This window comes from Planococcus citri, chromosome 4 (assembly GCF_950023065.1).
Source record: "Planococcus citri chromosome 4, ihPlaCitr1.1, whole genome shotgun sequence".
NCBI classification, from domain to species: Eukaryota; Metazoa; Arthropoda; class Insecta; order Hemiptera; family Pseudococcidae; genus Planococcus; species Planococcus citri.
In genome coordinates this window covers 6,819,819-6,834,131 of record NC_088680.1, presented here as the reverse complement: position 1 = coordinate 6,834,131, position 14,313 = coordinate 6,819,819, and the positions used below count along the sequence as shown (strand labels likewise).

Sequence of the window (14,313 nt, the reverse complement as noted above, 5' to 3'; positions counted from 1 at the left end):
TACACTATGAAGTTGACTGCAGACGGATTTCAGGTCATTTTGGAGCCCCCAGCGACTTTTCGGAAAGTACTGGAGCTTCTAGTACGATTTTGAAAGTTGAAGTTCCCACAAAATTTCATCAAGTGGAGTTGTAAAGCGAAAATTCTCTAGAATCCGCTCGAAGTGCATTCTCACCATTGGCGGTAGTCTGGTAGGTAAAACTTGAGTCATCTTCATCGACGAGTGTGGCCGGGGTAGAGTCTGGAAATGTAAATGATACATCAGTACGTTTGACATGAGTACCTACGTAGTACGTATGAACTAGATTATTGTTTTTTTTACTCACCATTCGAAATTTTCAGATGAAAAACACCGATAGTCATCCATTTTGAATTCTGCAGCTTTCGGCATTCGTAAAAGCCTTCATCTAGATAGTCGATTTTAGGCCTTTGATAGACAGTACCAAATCCTGAAGGAATTTGCATTTCCTTCTGTTGATTTCAATGAACCAAAATTAAATTGAATAACTACTTCACAAAGTATTTGAATTTTTTTCAAATCTTTTATTCTAAGCTTTTTTAAATGATCGACGAGGAGAGGGGGGATCATTTGAAAATGAGTTTTATCTTACTGTAATTATTGTTTCTCTTGTGGTATTAACGAACCATGTTGCATTCCAGTCCGAGTAGAGTCCATTATCACAGCGTAGTTGTATAGCTTGATTCGGACTTTCTTCTATTACAATACGGTTTCCTAAATGATTATAATTAATAATTATAGCGCACCTAAGTAGGTAATATACTTATCGAAGTAAGGAATTATCAAATTTCAACTTGGTTTACGAGTAAATGTGTCAAACTTTCTGTATTGGCTCACCAGTTACATGAATAGAGTGAATCGTATCATTAATGCAGCCATTTGTATTGCACGACAAAAAGAAAAGAGTTATTGGCATTTTTAGCATAGTTATCGGAATTTCCGAGCTGATTATTGCATCATAAACATTGTACATTTTTAGAGAGGTTTTCTGGTGATTCTTCACGTATGTTATATCATTAAATTCTGGCATCGGATATCCTACTCAAGAAAAAAAAAATTGTTGAAATATACTTTGGTGCTGTGCTTACCTATAATTTGCCACCTTTTCCACCAGAATAAACTACCTAATGCGAGTACCTCTTGCACAAATGTCCAAGTATACAGTATCTCCTTTTTGTACATTGAAAATCGTCTTCATAATAACGTAAGGTGGTGCTGTACCATTCTGAATTTTTTCTATCTGCTGTTTCGTGTGATATTTGTTTTCATTACCTAAGGATTGTATGTAGGTGTCTTTACAGCTGTTTTATTCAAATAATGATTACCTATCTGGACTTTTTACGAAATTTGAAGAAAAAAAAAAGGAATTTCGAGAACCTACTTCAATAAGTACCTAAGTATCATTGAAATGATTCTTTTACAAAAAATCGTGTAATCGTGAGATGAAAATTGAACGATGTAGAACGTTTTGATTGAATTAAGTACTACACAGCAAAGATACACTTTTTCAATGAGAAATATTTTCTGCCAATTTTTTTTATTTGATGACAACATGCGTACACGGAAAAAAATTTTAATAAGAATTACTATTTCAGTATAGTAACCGGATCCCATTCAAAAATAATAGTGATTTTTACTCAGCCAAAAAATACATTTTACCTAGAATTAGGTAAAAATTTATTACTCTCATAGTACAAATCACAATATTTTCTGAATGGGATCCGGTTACTGCGAGAAATAGTAAAAATTATCCATAATTTTTTTTTCGTTTACTAATGAACACATTCAATGATGTAAGGAAAAAACTTGGTTCATCTTACCTTCACATCTGACTTCCAACCAAATACTGCGAGTGACCTTTGGGTATCCCTCTGTCGACAGATTTAAGCACGTATACCATCCAGTATCAAACCGAGTTAGGTATAGCAATGTAACATCGCCAGTCTTGGAATTTTTAATTCTATACAGAGTGCTCTGGGGGGAATTAATCACCAAGTAAATATCTTGTAATTTTAGAAACAATCGATTTTATAGGGAAACTTTTAGAAATCTCCAACTCAGATCGGGCTGAAATTAGTCTCGCTAAAAGAGCATGTCACTCAGACCTCAAACCCGAATTTTTAGCTGCCGAAGTTGATTTTTTTGGTTTTTGGCGAATTCACTGAAAATTTGGTTCTGAAGTCTTGGTGACATTCTCTAATGATCAAAATTTCCGTTCGATCGCAGTTGACGAGTTGTAGAGGTGTGCTCATAACACAAGAATGTAAATGCTTACTTCTACTTTGTACGGAGATAATTCATCTATTGATGATTCGTTTAATATTTTCTGAATTTTCTCGAATGATGAACGATACCAGTAATGTTGATGTTTCGTGTTTATGACTTCGCATGATAATAACACATCATCTCCGCAATCCTTAGTTATGTTGGTAAATTTTACTGCAGAAAATTCGCGTTGAAAAAATAAATACATTTTTTTTTTTTTTTAATGCAGGTGAATCTTACCTATTGAATCTGAGGAAAACACCAAAGGAACTGTTGTTATAATAATCCCTGACCCGATGGCAATGCATGCTGTAATTACCCGGGAAGAAATGTTTAGATAAAATTTGATCAAAAACAGGTGATCTAATTTGATCAAAAAAATGTCTCTATCAAAATACATCAATGTTGATTAATTTTTATCAAAATTGATATACTTACCTAATAAGATCTATTTTGATCGAGACATTTTTTCGATCTAATTAGATCACCTGTATCAACTTTGATCAAGTTTGATCAAGTATAATGCACATTTCTTAAAAATAGCCATATTTACCAATAAAATTGCTTAAATTACTGCAAAAATGTGAGCCTCGCATAATATCAGGTGTTGGTTGTAATTTTTTTTTAAAAAGTAGAGAAAAAATGTTCAAAAATTCATGCCCTGAGGTGGGATTGATCCTATGACCTTCCACATTCCAGATTATGTCCTTAACCATTAGGCTACCCCGTTCCTTCTGAATAGAGGGGCATCAGGAGTATATATTCTCCTTTGATAGGTCTGGACTTAGAAAAATTCACTTACTCCTTATCATACAAGAGCAGATTTCAACGATTTTCAAAAATTTGTCTAATTCATCAAGTATTAACTTCAGAACATTTTTTTCAAATGTGAATTATACATTTTTATAGACATTGAATGTGATAGTATTTTTTTGGGAACAAAATGAAATGAAAATATTTTTGAAAACTGTATCAATGCATAATAATTATTGGGTCTGACACATGAATTGAATGCATAACCCATCCACATACTCAATACAATTTTTTTTCTTTTTTTTTTTATTGAAAAATTTGGCATAATTTAAAATTTTTTTATCAAATTAGATCAAGTTATATCAGGTGCATGCAATAATCTGAATGTTGTTTGATCTAACTTGATAAGGTTGGTTGAAACATTTGACATAATTTGATCAAATTAGGTAACATGATTGACATAAGGATATCTCTTTTGATCTAAATTGATCAAAAAACGCTGGGAGCAATGTATGTATATTCCTTGATATAACCTAATCTAAGTTGGTCAAATTTCATAACATTTGATCAAACATGATAGGGTTGATCAAATCACTTGTATCATATTTGATATAACTTGATCAAACTAGATCTAAATTGATCAAACAACGCTAGGGCCAGTGTATCTTTCTTGATAAAACTTGACATAGGTTGATAAAATTTCATAACATTTGATTTAACTGAATAAGGTCGATTAAAATAGGTATATCAAACTTGATCTAAATTGATCAGACAAGGGTGAGACCAGTCTATCTCCCTTGATATAATTTGATCTAGTTTGATAAACTTTCATACAACTATACCAAGATTTTAATCAATATTGATCAACTTTTATCAAACTGTATCAAGGTGTTTGGAATTGGAATATTGGGGATACTTCTGCAAGAACTAAGAATTAATTTTTAAAAAAAATCTTGAAGTTTGCGATTTATTGGAAGGAATTTTTGAGATTGAAAAAAAGAGCGAGTGCTATAAAATCCAAGTCTGAGGCTCCAGTACGAGCTTTTTTCTGCTTTGTTTTTGTTCAATTTTATCGGTTATTGATCATACAATACTAGAGGGAATCAATGGGATGGAAATGTTTGCAATGTAACAAAATCCTAGGTACCAATGAGGTATAGACTATTCTCTGAGAGTAGGTATAATCTACCTACCTATAATTATATTATGATCAAGTATTACTTACCCTTACAAATTACGAATATTAACGTGAACATAGCTAAAATGAATAATTCAATCGAAGCGGCGAATACCATGAAACAAATTCTCACGTCGTCGCAAATAATTACCTATGCTGGTAAAATTGGAGCATTTGTGAGTTGGCATTCCATGGTTGTACTTACGTGTTTCATGAGATAAAACAGATAAAATTGAACGGAATTTGTATGTCTCGCTAAATGCGATGAATCATTTGATATTTTTGATCAAATTTTCGTACATAATACGTACCTAGGTATAAATTTATCATCGTGACTTGTAAAATGTGAAACTTTTTGCCTCATTTTTCATCAGCTTCCGTTGAGAAAAATTATTGATTATTTTGAAATTCGCAACACGAAAAAATTCGTCGCTGTGGGAATGAATCACATAAATTATAAAATTCATGCTGTCAAGAGAGGTATTCCAACGGGCGGAAACAGTTTCGAAATGATGAACTAGATAAAGCTAAATCGAAAGAGAGTCCGAATATACCAACTTCACGAGCCACTGCTTTTCGCCAAAAAAAAAATGTTTGCTTTTGCCAAAATTATCCTAAAAAGTTCTGTTTTTTGCCAAATCATTGTCAAAATTTATTTTTTTCGTGGTTATCAAAAAAAAAACCGATGTTTTGTCAAAAAAAATAAATTATACACTAGGCAACTACTCGTACATACTTTTGTTCGGGTTGAAAATGGACTTAATCGATACTTTAGACCCCAAAACAAAACACAGAGTGGGGTTTTTCAATTTGAGTTGTTTTCGAGGTCAGGAGAGACTGTCAAATTTGCGAAAATGACCGTTTTTGCCCCACTTCACGAGTTTGTAGCGACATCAGTGTTGTTTTGCGAAAAAAAAACAAGGTCATTTCGAATTCCACGCACTTTTTTAAGTAAACTACTTTCCCCGATTTTTGGTTTTCGAAGTCTCACGCGCATACGAAAGATTTTTATTTGTACAAATATTTTAAAACTCGGAGCGCTCGACGCTGGCGTTACTTCACCACGTAATCATGGCGCGGAGCTGATGTGTTCACCCGAAGTTTAAATTGAATTTTTCGTATTTAGAAAAATTAGTCTTATCCGCTTGGAACTTCGAAAATCAGAAATCGGGGAAAGTAGTTTACTTAAAAAAGTACGTGGAATTCGAAAATGATCTTGGTTTTTTTCGCAAAACAATACGGATGTCGCTACGAACTCTTGAATTGGGGCATAAACGGCCACTTTCGCAACTTTGACAGTTTCTCCTGACCACAAAAACAGCTCAAATTTAAAAAACGTACCTACTCTGTTTTTTGTTTTTGGGTCTAAACTATCAATTAAATTGCGAGCTCCGCAATATCAACAAATCTACCAACGCTTCATACGAATATTCTGTCAAAATTCGCAATAAATAAATGAAATTATACATAATTAATGTATATTACCTACTAAATAATACGGTAAATAAGATATAGGTACCTATTGTATGGTGCCTCCTTGCGGTCAAACAAATAATTTTTTATGTAGGTATCTAGAGAATAGAGACAGTACAGACAAACTACTATCTAGGAACATCAAATTAATCATTTCAAAATAGGTTTTCTAATTTCATTTTCATCTTCACTGGATTCCGTTGTGGAAATAACGCTTCGTGAATCGAATTCATCAGAATTTTCTGGAGGGTAAAACCCATCAACTACCTTTAATTCAAAAACCAACACAGTAGGAATTATCAGTTTCGAGAGATTTCTAACCAAGCCGGATATTAAACGTACCTTAGTATCAGTCAATAATTCTTCTAGGCGTTCTACTATTACCAAGAAATTTGGACGATCCTCAGGTTCAAAACTCCAGCAATTCAACATCAAATTGTATCTGCAAAAAATTACGCAAAAATTTTGTTATCATCTTTTCTGATTTTCACCAAGCATCTAAAGGAAATGACTAAAAATTAAAAATTAATTTATTGTTGAACATACTTACACATTTGTGGATGCATTTGGAGGCTTTTCCATTCGATAATTTTGCTTCAAAGCATTTCGTAGCCCGGCAAAATCCTCGATTGAAGGATATGGATTATCACCCAGCGTTACAATCTCCCAAAGCAATATGCCGTAAGACCAGCTGAAAAAAGTTGAGTGTAAATTTCTCATCATTTACTACATAGTACATATGTACATGGTAATGGTAGTTTTCATTTTACACGTCAGATTTCGTTGTGTATTTGTTATGAAATAAAGCTTCGGGTGCCATCCATTTTATGGGTAGTCGACCGTTTGATGTCTTCTTGTAGTATTCGGTTTGTCTCACATCTCGGGCGAGGCCAAAATCGGCTATTTTCATCGTGTACTGAGCTGTTACAAGGATATTGCGAGCCGCCAAATCTCGATGAATACACTAGATATTGAATGAAAATGAAAACAATATGTACTCGTAATTGCAAGTGTGCTCTGTATAGTGTGGTAAGATGTAGGGAAATCCCCTCATAATACGTAGTAAGTACACTCTGAGTTGAAAATTTTCAGTTCAAACTCGCAAAGACAACCAATTGCTTGCCTTGGTTGACTTTGTTGACTTTGAACTGAAAATTTTTATATGAAAATACAATTATGGATCTTTCTACAGATCATAAGCTACTAAGTATCAATCGAAAAATGTCCAATAGGTACACACTTTTATTGAAGACAGATAAACCATTCCTTGCGCAATTTGACGAGCATAAGTCAAGAGAGTACTTTCTTCTATTTTGGTGGAATGCTGAAGATGTTTTTGAAGAAAATTCTTGAGGTTTCCATTTCGAGCATATTCTGTAATTACAAGCAATGGTCCTCCTTGGCTGCAGCAGCCGAGAAGTCGAAGGATGTGCTGGTGACTTCCAAGTAATTTCATCAATTCCATTTCAGATACCAAGTCTATCATGTCTGAATCCAAGTGATCATCTGAATTCAAGTTATGAGAAATTTTTGATTGGCGTACATTTTAACTATTTTACTTCATTATTCAAAATTTAAGCATAATTACGCAAGGTAGATACTTATAATTATGTATTATTGATAAAATGGCTAACCCTTGAGCATTTTCACTGCCACTGTTACAAGGTCATTTCCACGTTTCCAAATATCTTTCGCCTCGGCTTGCACTACTTTCCCAAATTCGCCTTCGCCCAAAGTTTTCCCCAAGCGTAAATTTTGTCGAGGATATTCCCAATGTTCATCTAATGACATTTCATATTCACCCACCGAAACCATGCCGTTCTTCACTATACCAGATTTCAAACGTTCAATTGAAACGACAGGCATATTCTGGAAATAATTTTGTAATAGAAATCAGTTTGGAAATATTTGTAATAGAAATCAGTTTCTTTCAGTCAGAATCAACAATCTTGGTACTTAGGTTAGTATGTTTTTATATAGGTAGGTTATTAATATTTGTATGCATCTAGATACGTACCAAAACATCGGGAAAATCGCCATCGATGTTGATTTGTTTCTTTACTACTATCCTTTTCACCAATTGAGTCATTTCTGCGATTCTGGTATCTTTCTGTCTCATTTCTCTATTTAATTGTCGCAAGTTTAGAATTTGAAGTAATAGTAAGAAGGTTTTGGCCTTTTGGCTTACTTACTTTTTGTATTTGCAGGACAAAAATAGAACACATATTGCTGCAATTATTATTATCACTCCTACCGCGGTGACCAATATCTTCATTATCATGCCATCTTTATCCAAACGCAGGTTGAAATGATTTTTTTTATGAAATCATTCATAAAATTTCATTGTTTAACTTATGAATGCTAAGCTTACCTATTCTATTGTCGCTAAGCGGGGTACTAGCAAAAAAAGCACCCTCGCACACTACGTAAAATTCTGAACAAAATGGCGTTTTGAAAATTTTCCGGCAACACCCCACTTCCGCTACCATTGCCACATAAAAAATCAGTTTTCTTTTCTCTGGCTTCTTGAAAAAATGAAAAAATTGAACCGGAGAAAGGGGATATTCAACGTACTTGATTGGACGAGCAAAATGGCGCATTTGAAATTTTCTTACCCCTCACCCTTTTTGCTTCCACCACTTGATGTTTTTGTGGAGTGGGAGGAAAATGAGGAATATATGAAGAAATTGAACGGGAGGAAGGAGATATTTGAAGTACTTGATTAGGTGAGCAAAATGACATGTTTGAAATTTTTCCATCCCTCACCCTTTTTGTTCCAACTATTTACAATTTTTAGGAGGAGGGGGGAGGAAAATGAGGAAAAAATGGAAAAATTGAACGGGAGAAAGAAGATATTTGGAGTACTCGATTAGGCGAGAAAAATGGCGTGTTTGGAATTTTTCCATTCCCCACTCTTTTTGCTCCCCCTATTCAAAATTTTTTGGAGTGGGGAGGAAAATGAAGAAAATATGAAAAAATCGAATGGGAGGAAGGTATTCAATGAACTTAATTATTCGAGTAAAATTACGCTTGCAAAATGACATGTTTGAAATTTTTCCATCCCCCACCCTTTTTGCTCTCACTATTCAAAATTTTCAGGAGTGGGGAGGAAAATGAAGAAAAAATGAATAAATTGAACGGGAAGAAGGGGATATTTGAAGTACTCGATTAAGCGAGAAAAATGGCGTGATTGGAATTTTTCCATCCCCCACTCTTTCTGCTCCCTTATTCAAAATTTTTTGGAGTGGGGAGGAAAATTAGGAAAATATGAAAAAATTGAACGGGAGGAAGAGGGTATTTAATGTACTTAATTATCCGAGTAAAATTACGCTTTCAATATTTTTCTATCCCCACCCTTTTCTCTCCCTCTATTAAAAATTTCAAATATATACTTAGTGGGGAAGATAAAAAAAAAATTAAAAAAAAAACAGTGTGCGCGGGATAATGCGAAACAACCACAACAATACGAGTACCTACCTTGGCCGCAAGTTGGTGGTTCGTCTTCGCCACCGGGGCAATCCTTTTTTCCGTCACATTTAACACTGGCACAAACCAATATTCCACCAGAATTGGGACAATAAAATTTATCATCCGCTTCACATCGATCTAACCAATTATGCGAGAAAAGACACGTAGTTATAAGTAAGTATAGGAAATTGTACATGTACATAGGTACGTAATTGCTGCACATAATACTTAATTAGATACGATAAGCGCTATTTATATTCAGAATAATGAAACGCGATGACAATACTTGAGTCCGGGCAGTCTTCTTCATCGCTCTTATCTCGACATGTGGCGTTTTTATCGCATCTGCCTAATGATGGGATACATTTAGGGTTATACGAAAACTTGCAGGGAATTTCCGTTGGAGAACACTGGAAAGTAAGGTTTTCTGCAATGGTAAAAAGAATGAATTGCCGATCAAGACTTGTTTCGAAATTCGAAAAAAAATAGTACATATACCCATAAGTAATTTGTATACTTATATCTAAGGATAATTGAAATACAATTTTGCTACTTACGTGGGAAAACGTCAAGAGAGAGGTTTTCCGGTGATGCAGCCAACGAGCCAATTTTTCGGTAAGAAGCTAGCTGGCCAGATAATGTGGCATTGACATGTTCCATGCTTACAAGATCAGTGAACTCGAGATCTACCACAGCCTTCGAATGAGATAAGTCAGTTATAATTCTGGTCAATTAGAAAAGAAAGAAAAAAAGATTAATTTTTTTCTTCGTGATTCAAAAATGCAATATCAACAATTATTGTATGACTTACAAAATAGCCACTAAACGGGCAGAGGAAAAATTTGGTGTGGAGAATATTTTATCAAAACCAGTTTCGATTTGACCCGCGTATTCTTTAAATATTGGGCTAGAATGGTTATTGAAATCATATGTGTAAGCCTCCATAAGTGTGATATAAACTCGAAAATGGCCTGCAAATAAATAAAGCAAACTTTAAATGCCACAAAAAAGAGAGATTACCAACAACTCAAACTCGCTGAATACAAAATAATAGCTCAAACAAAACCCTTTTCAGTCGGTCAGTAGCAGAAAAATAGGGGTAAAGTCTACTCTCCAAGGAAGGTTTTAAATCATGGTTTGGTATGTTTCTTGTTTGGAAAAGTTAGATAATAAATAAAATTGTGCACAAAAATACTGCCAATGACCTGCGGGATATTTTCAACATTTTTCAAAGAATGTTTGAGATTTTTTCAAATGGGTGAAACTCCTCTCTTCCCTGTCAACTGTTTTAATCATAGGTAAGTACTAAAGTGAGTGGTAGTAAAATGGACACCCTTAGCTTTTAGAAGAATTTGTAGAAGTGGAGCGAGTTGCAGAGGAAGTAATTGAGGTGGAAGGGTTATTAATTGTGTTGGTAGTGGGGATGAACGCTCATTTCTTTTACCTACCAATACCACCGCCAGGGTATCCAGACTCAAAATTGATGTAGTCCGGGATCACTGGGTCTGAAAGAAATGGTAAGTTTGTACTCGGTGCATAAAAACACGGGAATTTTGGTAGGTACAGGAATTGAATAGAGAACTCAATCCGTTTTTAGCTGGGCAAGGTTACACTGGTTACATCAAAATAAATGGTATCAATTTCCGAACTGAAAATGGATTGATTTCTCTACTCAATTCCTACAAGGCGAAATTCCCGTGTTTTCATTCACTCAGTACATTAATTTATAATTCATTCATTTCATTATCGAGCCATAAAAAGCTATGCAAGTAGGTACCTACATACTTATTGATTATTGATATTAAAGAATTCAATTTGATTGTTATGTTATTCGATTTATATTTGCACGCACAAATATGTACCTAGCTTTCGTTATTGAGCCATAAAGAGCTGTGCAAGTTCGAGTACATACTCATTAATTATTGATATTGAAGAATTCAATTTGATTTTATGTTATTCGATTTATATTTGCATACACAAATTATGTAGGTATGTATCCAGATGTGTTACCTATCCTACATGGGACCTTGATGGGACGTGAATGGGACTCAGACAGGACTTCGATGGGATCCAGATGTGATGTGGATGGACGTGAATGAAACACAGATGGGTCGTGGATGGGATGTAGATGGGACTTGAAAGAGACACAGATGGAACGTGCATGGAATGTAGATGAAACTTATATATATAAGGGACCCAGGTGGGGCGTAGAAGGGACCCGGATGGGGTTCAGATGAGACGTAGAGGGGACTTATGTAGTTAGATGGGATCCAGATGGGACATGAAACTATGTAGAATCGGCTCGAAGTGCATTCTCACCATTGATGGTTGTCTGGTTGGTAAAATTTGAGCCACGTTCAGCGGAAAGTATGGCCGGTGTAGAGTCTGAGGAAATGTAAATGATAAATCAGTACATTGGACTGGAGTAGATACCTTTCAGCTCTAGTATTGTTTTTTTATTCACCATTCCATATTTTCAAGTGAAAAACGCCGATAGTGATCCAGTTTGAATAATTTATCTTTCGGCATTCGTAAAAGCCTTCATCTAAATAGGTGATTTCAGGCATGTCGTAGCCAGCATAGAATCCCGATTGAATTTGTACGTCTTTCTTCTGTTGATTTCAATGAAGCAATATAAAATTGAATACCAACTTCACACAGCATTTGAATTTTTTTCAAATCTCTTATTCTAAGCTTTTTTCAATGATTGACGGGGAGAGGGGGGATCATTTGAAAATGGGTTTTATCTTACTTTAGACGTCGTTTCTCTTGTGGTATTAACGAACCATGTTGAATTCCAGATCGAGTCGAGTTCATCGTCAGCACAGCATAGACCTATAGCTTGACTCGGTGTTTCATCCATTACAATACGGTTTCCTGAATGATTATAATTATTAATTATAGTGCACGTAGGTAATATATGTATATGTACTTATCGGAGTAAGGAATTATCAAATTTCAACGTGGTTTAAATGTTTCAAACTGGCTCACCATTTATATGAATAGAGTGAATGGTATCATTAATGCAGCCATTTGTATTGCACACAGAAAAGGAAAAAGTTGTTGGCACTTTTAGCTCAGTTATTGGAATTCTCAAGTTGATGTCTGCATCATTAACATTGAAGCCTTCCAGAGAGGTTTCCACGTGATTCTTTACGTATGTTATATTATATTTTGGCTTCGGATATCCTATTCACGAAAAGAAAATTGTTGAACTGTACTTAGGTGCTGTGCTTACCGAATTTGCCACCTTTTCCCACAGAATAAATGTAGCTAATGCGAGTACCTCTTGCATAACTTTCCAAGTATAGAGTATCTCTTTTGTTTGAATAGAAAATCCTCCTCATGCAAACGTAAGGTGGTGCTATACCATTCTGAATATTTTCCATCTGCTGTTTCGTATGATATTTGTTTTCATTACCTAATGATTATAGAAGTCTTTACAGCAGTTATATTCAAATAATAATTACCCATCTGAACTTTTCCACGAAATTTGGAAAAAAAGGAATTACGAGAACCTACCTCAATAGGCTAATTATCATTGAAATGATTCTTTAAAAAAAAATCGTGAGATGAAAATTGAACAATGTATGACGTTTCGATTGAATTAAGTACGAGTAGGTACTAGGTACACATCAGAGATACCTACAGTTTTTCAATGAAAAATATTTTCTGCTAATTTTCTTTATTCAATGACAACGTGCGTACTGATGAAAACATTCAATGATGTAAGGGAAAAACTTAGTTCATCTTACCTTCACATCTGACTTCCAACCAAATACTGCGAGTGACCTTTGGGTATCCCTCTTTCGACAGATTTAAGCACGTATACCATCCGGTATCAAACCGAGTTAGGAATCTCAATATAACATCGCCTGTCTTGGAATTTTCTTTTGCAAAAGTGCTCTGTGGAAATTAATCACCATTAAGCAAATATCTTGTACTTTTAGAAATAATCAATGTTACAGAGAACTTTTAGAAATCGTCAACTCCGATCGAGCTGAAATTTGGCTTACTCAAGAAGCATGTCACCCAGACCTCAGAACCCAATTTTCAGCTGCCGAAATTTATTTTTTGGTTTTTGGGAGAATTTTTGGAAGTGGTCAAAACAGAACGTTCGCTAAAACTTATGAATGACATTTTTTGTATTTTTGTGAGAACTTCCTGACAATTGTGTAAGTCAATGTTGTGAAATTAGTTTTTTGATAATCGGTTTGATAAAGCTGCAATCAGAGGTTAAAGATCGAAGGTCAAAATATTATTGATGGCCCGCGTCATCGTTAAAAGGTCTGATAAAAAAATATAATTTTTAATTTACCTAATATTCAACGATATTTTTAGGATTATTCTGTGTAAATTTTAAGAACTTAAGAAAATTTTTCGATGAATTTTTGACACCGGGTATGTTGGATTTGTACGAGCGTTGTAAACAATTTCTGCAACTGAAAATTTGGTTCTGAGGTCTTGGTGACATTCTTTAGTGAGCAAAATTTCCGTTCGAACGCAGTTGACGAGTTGTACAGACATATAGAGGTTTCTTTAGACAAAGAATGCGAATTCTTACTTCTACTTTGTACGGGGATAATTCATCTATTGATGATTCGTTTAATATTTTCTCAATTTTTTTGGATGATAAGCGATACCACTGATGTTGATTTTCTGTGTTTATGACTTCACATGATAATAACACCTCATTTCCGCAGGTACAATTAAATTTTTCTGCTGAAAATTTGCGTTGAAAAAAAATGAATAAATTTTTTTCTCGTAAAAAAAATGTACATCTTACCTGTTGAATCTGAGGAAAACACCGAAGGAACTGTCGTTATAACATTCCCTAACCCGATGGCAATGCTTGCTGTAATTAAGTAAATACGTACATATTTTAATTTTTAAAGTCGAAATTTCATCCCTTCAATTATACAGATCAACAGATGCGCTATTGGTTCATGAAATCCATATAATATAGAGGGGATCAATGGGATGGAAATGTTTGCAACGTAACAAAATCACAGGTATGAGGTAGGCAGGTAGGCTATTCCGGACAGTAAGCTATGGTTATTTATTATGATCAATTATTACTCACCCTTAAAAATCAGGAATATTAACGTGAACATAACTGACATAAATAATTCAATCGAATCGGCGAATACTATGGAACA

General features: G+C 34.5%; 2 protein-coding genes across 2 annotated transcripts in view; both read right to left on the bottom strand.

Moving 5' to 3' along the window:
• LOC135843720 (fibroblast growth factor receptor homolog 1-like) overlaps nucleotides 1–14,313 on the bottom strand; it is a 64,921-nt gene that overhangs the window by 16,174 nt on the left and 34,434 nt on the right. The window lies entirely within an intron of this gene.
• Nucleotides 5,837–12,017, bottom strand: LOC135843359 (fibroblast growth factor receptor homolog 1-like). Its single transcript, XM_065361226.1, has 15 exons — nucleotides 11,907–12,017; nucleotides 11,619–11,766; nucleotides 11,474–11,539; nucleotides 9,966–10,125; nucleotides 9,712–9,878; nucleotides 9,441–9,581; nucleotides 9,164–9,292; nucleotides 7,879–7,972; nucleotides 7,704–7,809; nucleotides 7,321–7,555; nucleotides 6,927–7,192; nucleotides 6,457–6,650; nucleotides 6,237–6,377; nucleotides 6,029–6,128; nucleotides 5,837–5,953 (listed from the first exon to the last, which is right to left on the bottom strand). Exons 1-15 carry the CDS (start codon nucleotides 12,015–12,017, stop codon nucleotides 5,837–5,839), a joined length of 2,175 nt encoding a protein of 724 aa, XP_065217298.1.